This window comes from Sebastes fasciatus, chromosome 9 (genome assembly GCF_043250625.1).
Source record: "Sebastes fasciatus isolate fSebFas1 chromosome 9, fSebFas1.pri, whole genome shotgun sequence".
Lineage (NCBI taxonomy): Eukaryota > Metazoa > Chordata > Actinopteri > Perciformes > Sebastidae > Sebastes > Sebastes fasciatus.
In genome coordinates this window covers 1,891,702-1,909,382 of record NC_133803.1, presented here as the reverse complement: position 1 = coordinate 1,909,382, position 17,681 = coordinate 1,891,702, and the positions used below count along the sequence as shown (strand labels likewise).

At 40.3% G+C, this 17,681-nt stretch overlaps 2 protein-coding genes across 29 annotated transcripts in view; one reads left to right on the top strand and one right to left on the bottom strand.

Moving 5' to 3' along the window:
* Nucleotides 1-5,688, top strand: part of camk2g2 (calcium/calmodulin-dependent protein kinase (CaM kinase) II gamma 2) — a 169,519-nt gene extending 163,831 nt beyond the window's left edge. For 24 of the 28 annotated variants that reach the window (XM_074645318.1, XM_074645302.1, XM_074645301.1 and 21 more), the window contains one exon: nucleotides 2,508-5,688. The gene's annotated coding sequence lies outside the window, so the exon portion shown is untranslated. The remainder of the gene's footprint in view (nucleotides 1-2,507) is intronic. The other 4 variants (XR_012595114.1, XR_012595113.1, XM_074645294.1 and 1 more) reach the window with 4 other exon arrangements.
* A 10,377-nt stretch (nucleotides 5,689-16,065) lies between these two features.
* Nucleotides 16,066-17,339, bottom strand: LOC141773460 (uncharacterized). The gene has a single exon (XM_074645335.1). The coding sequence runs from the start codon at nucleotides 17,044-17,046 to the stop codon at nucleotides 16,123-16,125; it is 924 nt and encodes a 307-aa protein (XP_074501436.1). The 5' UTR covers nucleotides 17,047-17,339; the 3' UTR covers nucleotides 16,066-16,122.
* Nucleotides 17,340-17,681: the final 342 nt, after the last annotated feature.

The window sequence follows — 17,681 nt, the reverse complement described above, 5'->3', positions numbered from 1 at the left end:
TCATTTTTAACATACAATGCTATGACTTTTTTATTATTTCAACATACTATACTATGTCTTTTATTTGACATACTATACTATGACTTTTTCCATTTTTTTGACATACTACACTACGACTTTTTTATGATTTCAACATACTATACTATGACATTTTTATGATTTCAACGTTCTATACTATGACTTCTTTTATGATTTCAACATACTGTACTATGACTTTTTTTTAAAAATTTCGACATACTATACAATAATTTCTTTTTACTTACTATAGTATGAATCTTTTTTATTCTTTTGGCATACTATATACTGTGACTTTTAAAATGTTTTCGACATACTATACTATGATTTTTTAATTTTCAACATACTATACTATGACTTTTTTATTTTCAACATACTATACAATGACTTTTTTAACTTACTATACTGTGACTTTTTCTTTTATTTCCGACATACTATACTATGACTTTTTTAACTAACTATACTTTGACTTTTTTAACTTACTATACTATGACATTTTATTTTTTCGACATCCTATTCTATGACTTTTTTCGACTATGCTTTTTTTTTTTTTTTTTTTACATACAATACTGACACAACAATGACTTTTTTATGATTTCAACATATGACTTTTACATTTTTTAGACAAACTGACATTTTTATAATTTCATAAAATTACTATACTACGATCTTTTTATTTTTTTCGACATGACTATGACCTTTCCTGGACATACTATATTCTGACTTTTTATTTTTTTGACGTTCTATACTATGACTTTTTTTTTACATACTTAACTATGACATTTTTATTTTTTTGACATTTTTATGACCTTTTTTGACATTCTATACTATGACTTTTTTATGATTTCAACATACTACACTGACGTTTTTATGATTTCAACATACTATACTATAACTATTTAATGTTTTTCGACAAACTATACTATGACTATTTAATGTTTTTCGACAAACTATAATATGACTTTTTTATTATTTCATAAAATGACTTTACTATCCTTTTTTTTTTTTTTTTACTTTTCTGGGAAATACTTTACTCTGACTTTTTATTTTTTCAACGTCTTATACTATTTTTTACATACTTAACTATGACTTTTTTATTATTTCAACATACTATGACCTTTCTTCGACATACTATACTATGACCTTTCTTCGATATACTATACTATGACTTTTTCAATTTTTTTGACATACTACACTATGACTTTTTAATTTTTTCCGACATACAATACGTATGTCGGAAAAAATTATGACTTTTCTGGGACATGCTATACTCTTACTATTTATTTTTTCAAAGTCCTATACTATGACTTTTTTTATGATTTCAACATATGACTTTTTCCATTTTTTTGACATACTACACTATGACTTTTTAATTTTTTTCGACATACTATACTATGACTTTTCTGGGACATACTATACTCTTACTATTTATTTTTTCAACATTCTATACTATGACTTTTTTTGACATATTATACTATGCCTTTTTTATTTTTTCGACATACTATGACTTTTTTTTTACACACTATACTATGATTTTTTTTATTTGACTTTTTCTTAACATACTATACCTTTTATATTTTTTCGACATACTGTACTATGACTTTTTTTTAAAATTTCGACATACTATACAATAATTTCTTTTTACTTACTATAGTATGAATCTTTTTATTTTTTTGGCATACTATATACTGTGACTTTTTTAATTTTTTCGACATACTATACTATGATTTTTTCATTTTCAACATACTATACTATGACTTTTTTATTTTCAACATGCTATGCTATGACTTTTTTTATTTTCAACATACTATACTATGACTTTTTTTATTTTCAACATACTATACTATGACTTTTATTTTCAACATACTATACAATGACTTTTTTATTTTTTCGACGTCCTATGGTATGACTTTTTTTTACAACATAGTAACTATGAATTTTATTTTTTAGACATTCTATACTTTTTTCGACATACTTGACAGTGACTTTTTTTAATTTTTTTGACATACTATACTCTGACTTTTTTTTCGATATACTAGACTATGACTTTTTTTTGACATACTTTGTGACTTTTATGTTTTTGACATACTATGCTATGACTTTCTTTTTTTTTTCGACCTCCTATACTATGACTTTTTTTTCGACATGCTGTACTATCTTTTTTTTTTGACATATTAGACTATGACTTTTTAATTTTTTCGAAATACTGCAAATGACTTTTTTTATGATTTCAAAATACTATCGACATACTATACTGTGACACTTTTTTATTTCTTTCGACATACTGTACTATGACTTTATTTTTTAGACATATTAAACAATGACTTTTTTTATGGCATTCTATACTATGACGTTTCATGATGTTTTATTAGATACTATACGAGACAGAAATCTCAGAGACAGCTATGTCAAAATCTCAACATATAAAACCTAGATACCACTAGGGCTAAATCACAGGGTACACACTAACCGTTGCATTGTTCCTTCTCCAGCTTTGCCTGAACTCTAAAGCTGTTTGGAGCATTTATTCTCCGTGGTCGGATTGGTGCTCGGATCCTGGCCGGGAAGATGCGGCTTGGAAAGCTGTAAAAACACAAAAGTGGGGAAATACATTAAAAATAATAAGAAAAATTAAATAAAAAAAGCAAATTTCAAAAGCTTGACTGAATGATCGACCACACCGACCAACACCAATCCAGTCCAACCCTAGCTAGGTGATGTTGGGGCCCGGCTCACGTCAGCCCCCTCTTGCAGATGGTGCATGCTTCTGGTGGCAACACAGGGGTGATGCTGTCCTGGTCCTAGTCTCCCATGGCCTTTATTTATCCGTCTTTGTTTTGTCTGCTATGTGGAAAAGTATTAAACCTGTTAACCTGTTATATATATAACATCAGAAAAACAAGTACACTTCACACACATAGTGAATAGAACTGGGGCATCAAGTATAATATCTTGAACAATGTGATTTCTTTTTTGTCTTGTCTTGAGAGAGCAGCAGAAGATCTACTTTAATAGAAGTATTATTTGTTTTACAGTTCACAGCTATATATGGGTTGGGTTTATGGGAACGGGAGCTATTAATATCTATTTATTTTGTGTAATTTGTATTATGTGTTTTTAAGCTGTTTTTACCTGAATGATGTATTTTAAAGTATTTTGTGTTGAAAAATAATTATTTTTAATCAGAGAGGGGGAATTCTATTTAATAGAATTGTGTATGATTAGATAATTATATAGGAGAAAAGGGGAAATGGGATTTACTCTTTGGGTTTAGGGAGGGGAGTTAAGCATGAGTGTTTGTTTTTTTTGCTTTGAGATCCCGAGGTGTTAATACAAAACACAAATACTCACACACCATGCATGCACACACACACACACACACACACACACTTAGTTTGGAGCCAGGCCAGCTCATCCTGAAGTTGCAGAAGGCTGCCGTGCCCTGTAGTTTTTAGAGTCGAACACTGAGAGGCGCCAACGGTCAAAGTCTAAAGCTCCTCACATCTCTGAACTACCTAATCTGAAAGCACGGACGCACTCTCACGCCAAAGTTTTACTTTTCTTTATCTGTTTTTATGTATTGTTGACGTGAAGCGCGGAACAATTGAACTATCTAATGGCCTGTACTGTTTTTGCACACAACTCGATGCTGTTGTGTTCGCTCTTCTGAGGGAGTGAACCTTTCTGCAACTTCAGGTTATGCCCACCAAAATCCGTCCTGTCCACCCTACCTCTGCCCCTCTACTTCCATCATTCCTGCCTCTTTTAGGCTCCACATCCTTTGCTAAAAGCCACATTACTGTCCGCACCACGCCGTGTGATGATGATGATGTCACCCTTTACCTGTCTATTGTTCTGATTGTGTTCTTAAAATGTGTGTGTTGTCCGTCTTGGCTTGCTGTACTCTCTGTGTGAAGTCCAGGAACTGTAAAAAATAGCATGTTAAAAAGGGAATGCAGCTGAAGGATTGGACAAAAAAAAAAGGGCATGATGGGAAGAGGGCTATGCCGGCTGGAGGGCTGTGGGACCTTCGCTGATGGCAATCAATGGATTTTGTCACAGTTTCTGTTGTTAATGTTGTAGCTGTAAGTGGTTTGATGTTGATATTTTTATCTGTTGTTTTAGCCAGAAATGTAAAAAATGAGGGGTTGAAATGAACGGAGGGAGAGACTGCCACAACCGTTTTTTTACAGTCCCTGTTTCCCCCTCAATACACACACACTGAATGCTGAAACTTGAGACAAGAGGACAAACATATCTGTGTGTCAGTGGTTTAAACTTTGCAGCACTGTTTTTTCACTGTGTCGTAGAAACTTTGTGAATGTGTGACTTTGTACCAGCGGAGGGGTGTCCCATCTCTGTGCTACGCTGCTCCATAGGAACTCACGCTCTACGCAGGCTGCGGCTGGCGGTCACGCTGATGCTCCAGATCATCACGTCTATGTAGGTACACTGACACTCGAGCAGATTAAAAAAAAATAATAGTGAATCATCTGTGCGTTTTTCTGAATGCTGTGCCCCCATTACCCCCCCGCCCACACACACACACACACGTTTTGCACCATGACAACGATGCATTGTAAAACCATTACTGAAACCATGGGATGTTTTTTATGGCTCTAAGTAGATGTGTTTGTGCTGTGGGCGCTGGCCCAGTTGTATGTTGATGCCACCGATCTGACCAGATGCTTTCCTTTCATTGTGTATTTCCACACAGTCACAGGGATGGAAAATAAGATGCAGTTTTAAACTTTACATGTTATCTAAAAGCTGCAGTTTGCCAAAGTATTTGGACAGCTCAAAACTGCACCACTTGAAATTTCAAAATGGTCAATTCATACCACATAAATTCAATAGTCCAATGCTATAAATTCAGTGTTATTTAAGTCTCAATATTGATGTTCAGCAGTAATTCTATGTCACAATTAGGTGTTTTTGTCTTATTTTTGCTTATATTCCATGGCCCGTCCACGGACGGGCCATGGACGGGCCTTAGGGATCTTAAGTGTCATTAAGATCCATTGTAATGTAATAGATTCCATCTTAACATGACAGGGTATCGACTTCAGAGTCTCACTGATGTAAATAGGATACGTGACCAAATATAAGCTTACCTTTACACACAGTAAACTTTGGGCTGATCACTGCTGCGACCTACAACAGAAAGATGATTGACAGGATGTCAGCTGACCTGCTGTCTGTTGTTTTGCTTCATATACATTTTTGTAAACTCCATAGTTTTGGCAGATGTCCACTATATGTGAGATTAAAACAGAACCTGACTGAGCTGAGGGGATGAAAACATCCTTGAAGGAGGAACATTAAAAACCACAATCTTAAACAGCGACACTATACTGTATATCCAGTTCTACAAACGGAAGAAATATGCATGTCTACTTTCTGGTCATTTTTCACTGTTAATAAACAAATGGAAATCTGTGTTACTTGCATCCTCAAGGTTATGAAACGGCGCCGTCTGAGATATCGGAATCAACTGATGTTATCTCACATTAAAATGCATAAATGATTAGCAGAAGCCTTAGCCTGTATGTAAGTCAGTTTATTGCATTGTAACCTTATACTAAAGGGGCTACATGTGTCTATACTATTTGAGTTTCAATTGGATGCTGGATTTTTTGCATGACCATGTTAATAAATATACATTAAAAACGATCACATGTTGGTTGTTCTTCATAGCTTTGTTATTATTAAAAAAATGAAAGTATTTTTCAAAAAATAGCATTTAAATATATTGGTGTTAATCAAAATTAATTGCAAAGTATTGCTGAAAATGCAGAAATGTGAAATGACTTGCCTAAAAATGTAAAAAGCTTAAGTGCACTGCACTGCTGAAAAACCTTGAAGTTGAAATGTCAAACTGGCAAAGTTGGAAGCTGAACTACATCATCTAAAGATTAAGCGCTGAAATAGAATGCTAGAAAAGATGGAAGCTAAACTGTAATACTGTCAAAAGTGGTACATTTAAAGTGTATTTCCTAAAAAAGCTGAAAGAAGAAATGCTTTGTATTAATATCAGACTGATGAACTGCATTGCTAAACACTAAACAAAGCATCCCGCTAAAGAGCTGAGAGCTGGAATGTATTGTCTGAAAGGGAGGGAGCTGAACAACATTGCATTGAAAAAGATGAAAAACAAACATATTACTTACACACGTGTTCAAAAAAGAAAATGATTGATGAAAATCAGATCAAAGATAAGCTGAAGTCCAAGGCATTGAAAGTGCAGACGGATTGTAAGTTTGTAGCTTATATGACCTGAAGTTTAATCAAATCAAATCAAATCAATTTATTTTTGTATAGCGTCAAATCACAACAGAAGTTATCTCAAGACGCTTTATATATAGAGCAGGTCTATGACCGTACACCATAGTTTAGAGACCCAACAGGATCCACCAAGCGCACTGTGGCCAGGAAAAACTCCCCGATTACTGGGAAGAAACCTGGAGCAGAACCGGGCGCAGGGCGGGCGGCCATCTGCCGAGACCGGCTGGGGGGATAGATAGATAGAGAGAGAGTGAGAGAGAGAGAGAGAGAGAGAGACCCCCCCTTAAAGTCGGTGTCCCAAGGGAACACCGGCATACTTTAAACCCATCCCACCAGAACAAATACCGCTACTCAAAAGGACTAACTAACAAACAAAAGGCAAACAAAAACAAATAACAGAAATAATATACGACCTTAGCACTGAATATTCTTCCCGCAGCTTTCTACCCCATCACCAGCAACCCCGGTACCTGAGAAGCAATTTAAGAAGGTGGCACAGAAAGAACAGGTGTATGAAACAGTACAATATATCATTCTAGCCAGTCACACTAGTGACTAATCAATACAGAGGGGCGCGTGATAGCGCATCAGCAATAATGTTGTCTGTTCCTTTAATATGTCTAATATCAAGGTTGTAGGCCTGAAGAAATAAGGACCACCTTGTCAGCCTCTGGTTTGGGCATCTAAGAGAATGCAGAAACGTCAGAGGATTGTGGTCTGTATAAACCAAAGTTGGCCCTCCCGCTCCTACATACACGTTGAAATGCTGTAATGCCCAAATGAGAGACAAAGCCTCCTTCTCAATAACAGAATAATTTCCCTGGTAGCTGTTAAACTTCTTTGAGAAGAAACTAACTGGCCTCACCACCCCCTGGTGGTCTCCCTGGAGCAAGACGGCACCTGCTCCCACCTGGCTGGCATCTACTTGGAGCATGAACGCTGGATCAAAACAAGGAGCAGCTAGAACAGGAGAAGAGCATAACATCATTTTTATGTTATCAAAAGCAGTCTGACATCCAGACGACCAATCAAATTTCGCCTTGGTTTTAAGCAGTTCAGTGAGGGGAAACGCAATGGTGGAGAAGTCTTTACAAAAACTCCTGTAGTAACCCACTAAACCCAAAAACCTTTGGAGTTCCTTCTTTGTTGTGGGTTTTGGATATCCAGCTATTGCCATAACCTTGGCCTGGACTGGCGCTACACTACCATTTCCCACCACACGACCGAGGTATGTCACTGTAGCTCTTGCAAAGTCAGATTTGGCCAAATTAATGGTGAGCTGTGCTTCGGCCAAACGGTCAAACAACGCACGGATGCGCTGAAGATGTGAGTGCCAGGTATCACTGTATATGACCAAATCATCAAGACACACAGCACAGCCTTTTAACCCAGACACGACACGGTTCATCAAACGCTGAAATGTTGCGGGGGCATTCTTCAACCCAAATGGCATCACCTTGTAGGAATACAGGCCAGACGGTGTGATAAATGAAGATATTTCTTGCGCCCGCTTGGACAAAGGTACTTGCCAATAACCTTTAAGCAAATCGAATTTGCTAACAAACTTGGCGGACCCCACCTGATCAATGCAATCATCCATACGTGGCAGAGGAAATGAGTCAGATTTTGTCACAAAATTCACTTTCCTCATATCTGTACAGAATCTAGGTGTTCCATCCTGTTTGGGCACCAAAATACACGGTGAAGCCCAACTAGATGACGATGGTACAGCAATATTATTCTGAACTCAACCTCAGCATCCAAATAACCACGTTTAGATGGTGCCATGCGGTAAAAGTGTTGCTTTATCGGCTTTGCATCTCCAACATCAATATCATGTTCCGCCCAGTCAGTTTGTGAAGGAATGTCACCAAACAAACACGGATACTTGCGTACCAACTCTGACAACTGCTCACGCTTCGACTCCGACAAATGAGCCAGCAAGTTGTCCAAATTACAAAGTGATTCTGAGTTTTTCAACCTTCCATACAGCAGACTATCGTCAGGTTCTGGCACTCCATCTCCCTCATGCACCGAACCCTCCGAAGTCACAGTAAGAGCTGGATGAACACCATCTTTCACCTCCTGATCTAGGTCTGTGTCAATTTCACGCCTATAGTATGGTTTCAGGAGATTCACATGGCAAAGACGTTTGGTTTTCTTCCGCTCTGGTGTTGCTATGATATAATTCAATTCAGACCTTTTCTCTGTGACGGTGTATGGACCTGTGTACTTAGCCTGAAATGGTGAACCAATAATAGGCATAAGTGACAAAACCTGGTCTCCTGGATTGAACTCATGTCGCTCTGTATGACGGTCATACAGCTTCTTCATCTTACCTTGAGACACGCACAACTTTTCCTGTGCCATACTACCAGCAACAAACAAACGATGTCTAAATCCATTGACATAGTCAACTAGGCTCCTTGGCGGCTCAGTGTCAACACAGCCATCTTTCAACACTGACAAGGGCCCACGCACAGAATGTCCAAAGACCAACTCATTAGGGCTGAAGCCTGTACTTTCCTGTACAGCCTCCCTTGCAGCCAACATCAGCCATGGAAGCCCCTCCTCCCAGTCTCTATCTAACTCCGTACAATATGCACGTAGAAGAGACTTAAGAGTCTGGTGGAACCTTTCCAAGGCCCCCTGGCTTTGCGCATGATAGGCCGATGATTGGTTCTGTTTAATGCGCAACATCTTCAACACTTGCCCAAATAAATGAGACGAAAAATTTGACCCTTGGTCACTCTGGATCACCTTAGGGATACCAAATATAGATATGAACTGTGATAAGGCCTTAACCACAGCCTTGGTCGTAATCGACCTCAAAGGATAGGCAGCTGGATACCTGGTGGTCTGACACATTACCGTGAGCAGATATTTACAACCGGACTTGGAACACGGCAACGGACCCACACAGTCCACAATGAGATGTGTAAAGGGTTCACTCAAAGCTGGGATAGGCTGCAGTGGTGCAGGCTTGATCCTCTGATTAGGTTTTCCAGTTAACTGGCACACATGGCAGGTTTTAATGTATGCGGCCAAATCCCTTTTGACCCGTGGCCAAAAGTAATGTTTCAGGATATTCAAGTATGTTTTCCGGACACCAAAATGTCCACACTCGTCATGTGCCACTTTCAAAACAAGGGAACGAAACTTAGTTGGCACCACCATCTGGAAAACATAATTTTTCACACCATCCTCATCAACAGGAACCCATTTTCTGAACAACAACTCATTACATAAGAAGTATCCATTTGCAGCACTATTTATCTCAGAGCCAGGCAAAACACACTCAAATATTTCTTTCAAAGAAGAATCGCTACGTTGCTCCTTTAACACCTCACAGTGTGACAGCGACACCGGAAGCTCAGACAGAGATGGGACCTCCAAAAGTACATCATCACTGTTGATGTCAGATGACATGTCAGGGTCTACTTTGCTCATAGCACGTGTAATCACACAGGATGAAAAGACTTCTGGTAACACCCTGGAGCTCTCGTCAGACACAGACTCAGTTGGACAAGATGTAACCACAGGTGCGGGATGAGAATCGGTCCAAACTCGGCTACCAGCCAAGCCGTTGCCCAAAATAAAATGGACACCATCAATAGGCAACGCTGGACGCACACCAACAGCTACCTCGCCATTAACCAGCTCACAGCTGAGAACCATCCTGTGCAAAGGAACAGGGAGAATTTTCAATCCCATCCCACGACTGAGAACACTGTCACCAGTATCAGACTCCTCAGACAGAGGCAAAACAGAGTCAACAATGTATGAATCATAGGCACCTGTATCCCTCAAAATCTTTATTGGGACTTTCACATCACTGTCTACCAGTGACACGAACCCATCTCGTATGAAGGGAACATAGGCTGCCAAAACATCCACGTCACAAGAGTGAGAAGTTAGCAACTCAGCAGCACAGCAGTTTTTAACAGGAGCAGCAAATGCAGCAGGTTTAACATAAGCTCTCATTCCCTTAGTTTTAACTTTTAGCAAAGGACAATCTGCCTTCCAATGTCCTTTCTCACGACAATAGTTACAGCCATCACTGCTGTTCAAGTTACCACCTGCTTTAAAGTCAGGTTTCGAAAAACCCACTCTCCTTGAACGCATCTCATATGAAACAGCATCAGAACCGATTCCTCTCCAACCAAAACCATCACGTGCCACAGAGCGTTCTTTGAAACTGCTCTTATGGAGCAACACATACTCATCAGCTGACACAGCAGCCTCAGCCGCAGTAGTGTTTCTCCGTTCTGTGATGTATGTCGCAATACGATCCGGAAGACAATTTTTAAACTGCTCCAAAATCATTAAGTCACACAGATCCTCAAAAGAGCTGACGTCAAGGGCGGTTAACCACCGCTTAAAGTGTGTTGACAGGTCTCTTGCCAACTCCACGTATGTTTGGCCACTTTTTCTCTCCCATGATCTAAAACGCTGGCGATAAGCCTCTGGCACAAGCTCATACACCTTAAGAACAGCAGATTTTATTTTATCATAGCTAGAGCTATCCTTAAGGCTCAATGATGAATAAGCCTCCTGCGCTTTCCCTGAGAGGACACACTGAAGCATAAGTGCACAGTCAGCCTCAGGCCAATTTCTAGCCTTAGCTACACGCTCGAACAGCAAGAAAAAGGTGTCTGGATCTTTCTCATTAAACCTCGGTAACAAGCGCAAGTTATTCACATCAAAACGATTCACAGAAGACCTGGGCACTTGTCCGCCCTCATTCTCACCAGACAACACGCCATCTTTGATCATAGACAAACGATATCCCTCCATATTTAATCTTTCCGCCTCTGATTGCTGACGGATTCGCTCTACTTCAATTTGCTTTTTAATTTCCAATTCATGTTTCATTTTGTCATGTTCAAGCTGCAACATCAAAATCTCCTTCTGTTGCTCAAAAGTTAGTCCTTGAGTCTGAAAGGACATAGCAGAAGGAATTGGAGAAGACTTCTCTTCATCTCCGGACATAATTCCTATTTCGATTAATTTTGATTTTATAGACTCTTTCATATTTTCTTTCATACGCTTGTCTCCTACAACAACCACTGAATAATGCTCGGCAATCAAGAGCAACTGCTCTTTTGTGCAGGTATCCAGGGACTCCAGAGACAGAGCAGCAATGAACGCCTCAATCTCAGACATTTACAAATTCAAAAAGCCAACTGACAACTGAGCAAATCCACCGTTACGCACACAACCACACCAGGCAGACACCACAATGTCTACTCTTGCGCTCAAAGAGGAATACTCCTCAACACGGTTTAGAGTTTCCCCGCTATCTAAAGAAAAACCCAGCTAACTAAGCTCATCCCTAGTCTTCATGCAGCTACTTGCGGTGGGTATTTATGCACTGAAGACCGCTGGCCCAGCAGAGCGACTAGCAAGCTAGCAACCCCCTGAAACCACGGATATGCTCCCGTGAAGCATGGAAGCTTCAACCACTTTTGCCACAGCACTACAAATAAATCAGCTCAACGAACCCAAAGGGAACGTCGCTACAGCCTACAAGGGAAAACTCTGCACCACTTTGCAACAATTACGCACAGAGCAACTCGCAAGTGTCATCTGGGCCAGCAAACAAAGACGGCGTAACAAACTCCTCTCTCCACAAAATCCAGGTAAGAAACAACTACAAATCCAAAGTCCTATAAAAGTCATTAAATTTACCCTGCAAAGCATCCCAAATACGTTGTCCTTTCCCTCAAACCAACATTCGCGCACACAAGGTACTAGGTAACAAAGGAACAAGCCGCGCGCCGCGGGCGCTCCAAACAAACTTTACGCACGCCAAATTCTCTGAAACACACGAACAGGCCAAGATCAAACTTCTGCTGCAGACAGTTTTTACCGTTTTAACTGACCCAAATGGTCCAAACAAGTCACAAAGAGCGCAACTAATTACCAAAGTGCCCAAAAGCACAAAAATACCCATTACCAGATCTTATCAAAAAGTCGCGGCACAAACGGGAAAAAAGCTGGACGAGCCCCCAATTTGTCATAGCCCGGCTCCTAGGCCATGACAAATACGGGAAAGGACGCAGTGATTGATTGTAAATTAAATATATTTATTACAAATAAATTAAGGATATACAAAAATAACTACAAATGTGGAGTGTGTCAGTCAGTAACATCAGTAATGTAGATGTGGATGTGTGAGCATGATGAAGTGTGATGTGTTGTGAGTGGAAACTAAAGAAAAGCCAAACAAAGGCAGCCCGGCAGGTTCTGACAGGGATGAGTCCAGGTGAAGGAAAAGAGGGCAGAGCAGCACTTGATTGGGGCTTTTATACTCAGGACGCGCCAGCATCAGGTGCTCTGCATCAGGCATCCTCTCCCGTGATACCTTCAAGGACACAGGGAAAGAATGAATGGCCAAATCCACACTGGCATCTCAGTAGTGAGGCAGGGGCTGTCACACAGGCACCGGCAGCAGATGCAGCCACAATACCGGAGACCACCAAGATCCAGGTGAAACCCTGCTCCAAGTGTACCCATGCTCCAGGTATAACCTCGCTCCAGGTGTGACCCCGCTCCACGGTTAGCTGCGAGACAAGGAGGCACAAGGACTCCCGGGACATGGACATGGGACATGAGTATATACATAAGGAGAGGGGAGCTCAGTGTGTCATAGGAAGTTCCTTATGACAGTGTGTCATAGGAAGTCCCCCGGCAGTCTATGCCTATAGCAGCTTAAGTATAAGCGTTATCAAAGAGGAAAGTCTTTAGCCTACTCTTAAATGTAGAGACGGTGTCTGCCTCCCGGACTGAAACTGGGAGCTGGTTCCAGAGAAGAGGAGCTTGATAGCTGAAGGCTCTTGCTCCCATTCTACTTTTGGAGACTCTAGGAACCTCAAGTAACCCTGCATTCTGTGAGCGCAGTGCTCTAGTGGGGTAGTAGGGTACTATGAGCTCTTTAAGATATGATGGGGCCTGACCGTTTAGCGCTTTGTAGGTGAGGAGGACGATTTTAAAATCTATTCTGGATTTTACAGGCAGCCAGTGCAGAGAAGCTAATACAGGCGTAATATGATCTCTTTTTCTAGTTCTAGTCAGTACACGTGCTGCAGAATTCTGGATCAACTGGAGAGTCTTAAGAGACTTATTGGAGCAGCCTGATAATAAGGAATTGCAGTAATCGAGTCTAGAGGTAACAAATGCATGGACTAATTTTTCTGCATCATTTTGACACAGGATGTGCCTGATCTTCGCAATGTTACGTAGATGAAAGAAGGCAGTCCGTGAGGTTTGTTTTATGTGAGAGTTAAAGGACATATCCTGGTCGAAGACAACTCCCAGGTTCCTTACGGTGGTGCTGGAGGCCAGGGCAATGCCATCTAAAGTAACTATATCATTAGATAATTTGTTTCGGAGGTGCTCAGGGCCTAGTACAATAACTTCAGTTTTGTCTGAGTTTAACATCAGGAAATTGCAGGTCATCCAGGTTTTTATGTCCTTAAGGCATGCTTGAAGTTTAGTTAACTGGTTTGTTTCGTCTGGCTTGATTGATAGATATAATTAGGTATCATCTGCATAACAATGAAAGTTTATGGAGTGTTTTCTAATAACATTGCCTAAGGGAAGCATATATAAGGTAAATAGAATTGGTCCAAGTACAGAACCCTGTGGAACTCCGTGACTAACTTTGGCGTGCATGGAGGACTCATCGTTGACATGTACAAACTGAGATCGATCTGATAAATAGGACTTAAACCAACTTAGTGCAGTTCCTTTAATGCCAATTAAATGTTCCAGTCTTTGTAATAGGATGTCATGGTCAATGGTGTCGAAAGCAGCACTGAGATCTAGCAAGACAAGTACAGAGACAAGTCCTTTGTCCGATGCCATTAGAAGGTCATTTGTAATTTTCACTAGTGCTGTCTCTGTGCTATGGTGCACTCTAAATCCTGACTGATAATCTTCGAATAAATGATTGTTCTGTAGAAAGTCACACAGCTGACTGGCAACTACTTTTTCGAGTATTTTGGAGGTAAAGGGAAGGTTAGATATAGGTCTATAGTTGGCTAGGACCTCTGGATCAAGAGTGGGCTTTTTAAGAAGAGGTTTAATTACAGCTACTTTAAAGGACTGTGGTACATAGCCTGTTAGTAAAGACACATTGATCATATCCAGTAAAGAGGTGCTAACTAGAGGTAAAACTTCTTTAAGCAGTTTAGTTGGGATGGGGTCTAGGAGACAGGTAGATGATTTAGATGAGGAGATCAGTGAGGTTAATTTGTGGAGATCGATAGGAGAAAAGCAGTCTAAATATATATCAGGTTGTACAGCTGTTTCTAAGGTTCCTAAGTTTGAGGATAAATTGGTACCAGTTGACGGTAGGAGGTGATTAATTTTGTCTCTAATAGTTATGATTTTATCATTAAAGAAACTCATGAAGTCACTACTACTGAGGGTTGTAGGAATACATGGCTCAATAGAGCTGTGGCTCTCTGTCAGCCTGGCTACAGTGCTGAATAGAAACCTAGGGTTGTTCTTATTTTTCTCTATTAATGATGAGTAATGGGCTGCTCTGGCATCACAGAGAGCCTTCCTATATGTTTTAAGACTATCTTGCCAGACTAAATGAGATTCTTCCTGTTTGGTGGAACGCCATATCCTTTCCAGTTTCCTCGATGCTTGCTTTAATTTGCGTGTTTGAGGGTTATACCATGGAGCTGACTTCCTTTGTTTTACTAACTTCTTTTTTAGAGGGGCAACAGAATCAAGTGTGACTCGCAGTGAGTCTGTAGCACTATCTACAAGATGATCAATTTGGGTAGGGCTAAAATTAACATACGAGTCCTCTGTTATATTGAGACATGGTATTGAATTTAATGCTGATGGAATCGCTTCCTTAAATTTAGCTACAACACTATCGGATAGACATCTAGTGTACACACTTTTATCTGATGGTGTATAGTCTAGTAATAAGAATTCAAAAGTGATTAAATAATGGTCTGATAAAAGAGAGTTCTGTGGAAAAACAATTAAATGTTCAATTTCAACGCCATATGACATAACAAGGTCGAGGGTGTGGTTAAAGCGGTGAGTGGGTTTATGCACGTTCTGCGAGAAACCAATTGAATCTAATAAAGAGATAAACGCAGTACTGAGGCTATCATTATCAACGTCCACATGAATATTAAAATCACCTACTATAATGACTTTATCTGTTTTCAGGACTAAGCTTGATAGAAACTCTGAGAATTCAGATAGAAATTCAGAATATGGGCCTGGAGCGCGGTACACTATAACAAATAAAATTGGCTGTAGTGCTTTCCAGGTTGGGTGTGAAAGACTAAGAACAAGGCTTTCAAATGAGTTATAATTTAGTTTAGTTTTAGGGTTTATTAATAGGCTTGAGTCGAAGATGGCTGCAACTCCACCTCCTCGGCCGGTGTCTCGAGGAATGTGAGTATTAATATGACTCGGGGGAGTGGATTCGTTTAGGCTGACATATTCTTCCTGACACAGCCAGGTTTCGGTAAGACAAAATAAATCAATGTGATTATCTGATATTAAATCATTTACTAGTAGAGCTTTAGATGACAGAGATCTGATATTTAAGAGTCCACATTTAATTCTCCTGTTTTGTTGCTTTATTGCAGTGCTAGTGTTAGATTTTATTAGATTATTATGTTTAACTCCTCTTCTGTTTACTTTTGATTTAATTAATTTAGGTGGGGCAGACACAGTCTCAGTGAGGTTTGGGGTTAAGCTATGGGTGGGTAACTGCTCTAATGGAAGCGCAGAGAAGTGTATAAGACTACAGCTCTGCGTCCTGGAATGACCCCTGGTTTGTCATGGATTTGTTCCACCAACAATCTTGGTCAGATTTCTGGATAAGAGAGCCGCACCATCCAAAGTAGGATGAATGCCGTCTCTCCTAATCAGACCAGGAATTCCCCAGAAAGGGTTCCAATTGTCATTGAAGCCCACATCGTTTGCTGGACACCACCACGACAGCCAGCTGTGGAATGACTTCATGCGGCTATACATGTCGTCACTGGTCAAATTGGGGAGGGGACCAGAGAAAACTACGGAGTCCGACATTGTTTTTGCATATGCACACACCGATTGGACATTAACTTTAGTGACCTCCGATCGACGTAACCGGGTGTCATTACCGCCGACGTGAATAACAATCTTACTGTATTTACGTTTATCCTTAGCCAGCAGTTTCAAAACGGATTCAATGTCGCCCGCTCTGGCCCCCGGGATGCAATTAACTATGGCAGCTGACTTCGCTAACTTCACGTTCCGCAAAATGGAGCTGCCGATAACCAGAGTTGGTTTCTCAGCGGGTGTGTCGCTGAGAGGGGAATATCTGTTAGAAACGTGAAGTGGTTGGTGGTTAACCGTGGGCTTCAGGGTACGACTATGCGTCCTTCGGACAGTCACCCAGCCTACCGGCTGCTCGGGGGTTGCTGGGGGACGGCTAGCAGAAGCTAAGCTTGGCCGGTCTGCACCGGCTAGGGGCTGGCTAACTACAGAAGAAGCTGAAGCTAAAGTGCAGAACCGGGCTTCTAACTCGCTAACCCTCGCCTCCAATGCAGCGAGTGCACTACACCTAATACATGTACCATTAGCTCTAAAGGAGGCAGAGGAATAACTAAACATAAGACACACAGAGCAGGGGAGAGCAGGAGAGGGAGAGAGAACAGGAGAGCAGGAGAGAGCAGGAGAAGGAGAGAGAACAGGAGAGCAGGAGAGAGGAGAAGCCATCGCTAACGGCTAAGCTACTGCTAAGCTACTGTTATGCTACGATACGATAGCCCAGCTAGCGTTAGCCGAGCTGAATATGTGTGGTTAAGTCTCTAAAGAGGAGCGAGTTGTGAGTGCTTAAGCAGAACTAGTGTAGATATAAATGTAGCGGGTAATTATCCGCTGTAATGAAGAGTATATAACTATATTGCCCTGGATGTGCTAGAGCAGCTACAGAACACAGCAGCACACAGAAAGACAGGCAACCGGAAATGAGGCAATACGCTTACCGTAAGCACGTCAGCACGTCAGCCAGAAGTTTAATGACAGGTACTTTCAATTCAAGGTCTTTTATTTTGTGAGACGTATGTCCTGACGTATGTGAAAACAAATGATCTGGTAAATGGAAAGGTACTGAAACAGTGTGTCTGTGGATCTTTGTGGAATGTATTTGTGCATTGTGAAATAAAACAAGCAGACTGGTGACCTCATTACAAACATGTTTTAATTGGATACAATTCAAATTCTATTTTGTGAGTGAACAATTTTGTAAAAATTAACACATTAATTAATACATGTTTCAAAATTTAGTTTTAGTATCAGCAGCAATTACAAGTCAAATCAACAGTATAACATAGAAACAAGCATGATACAAT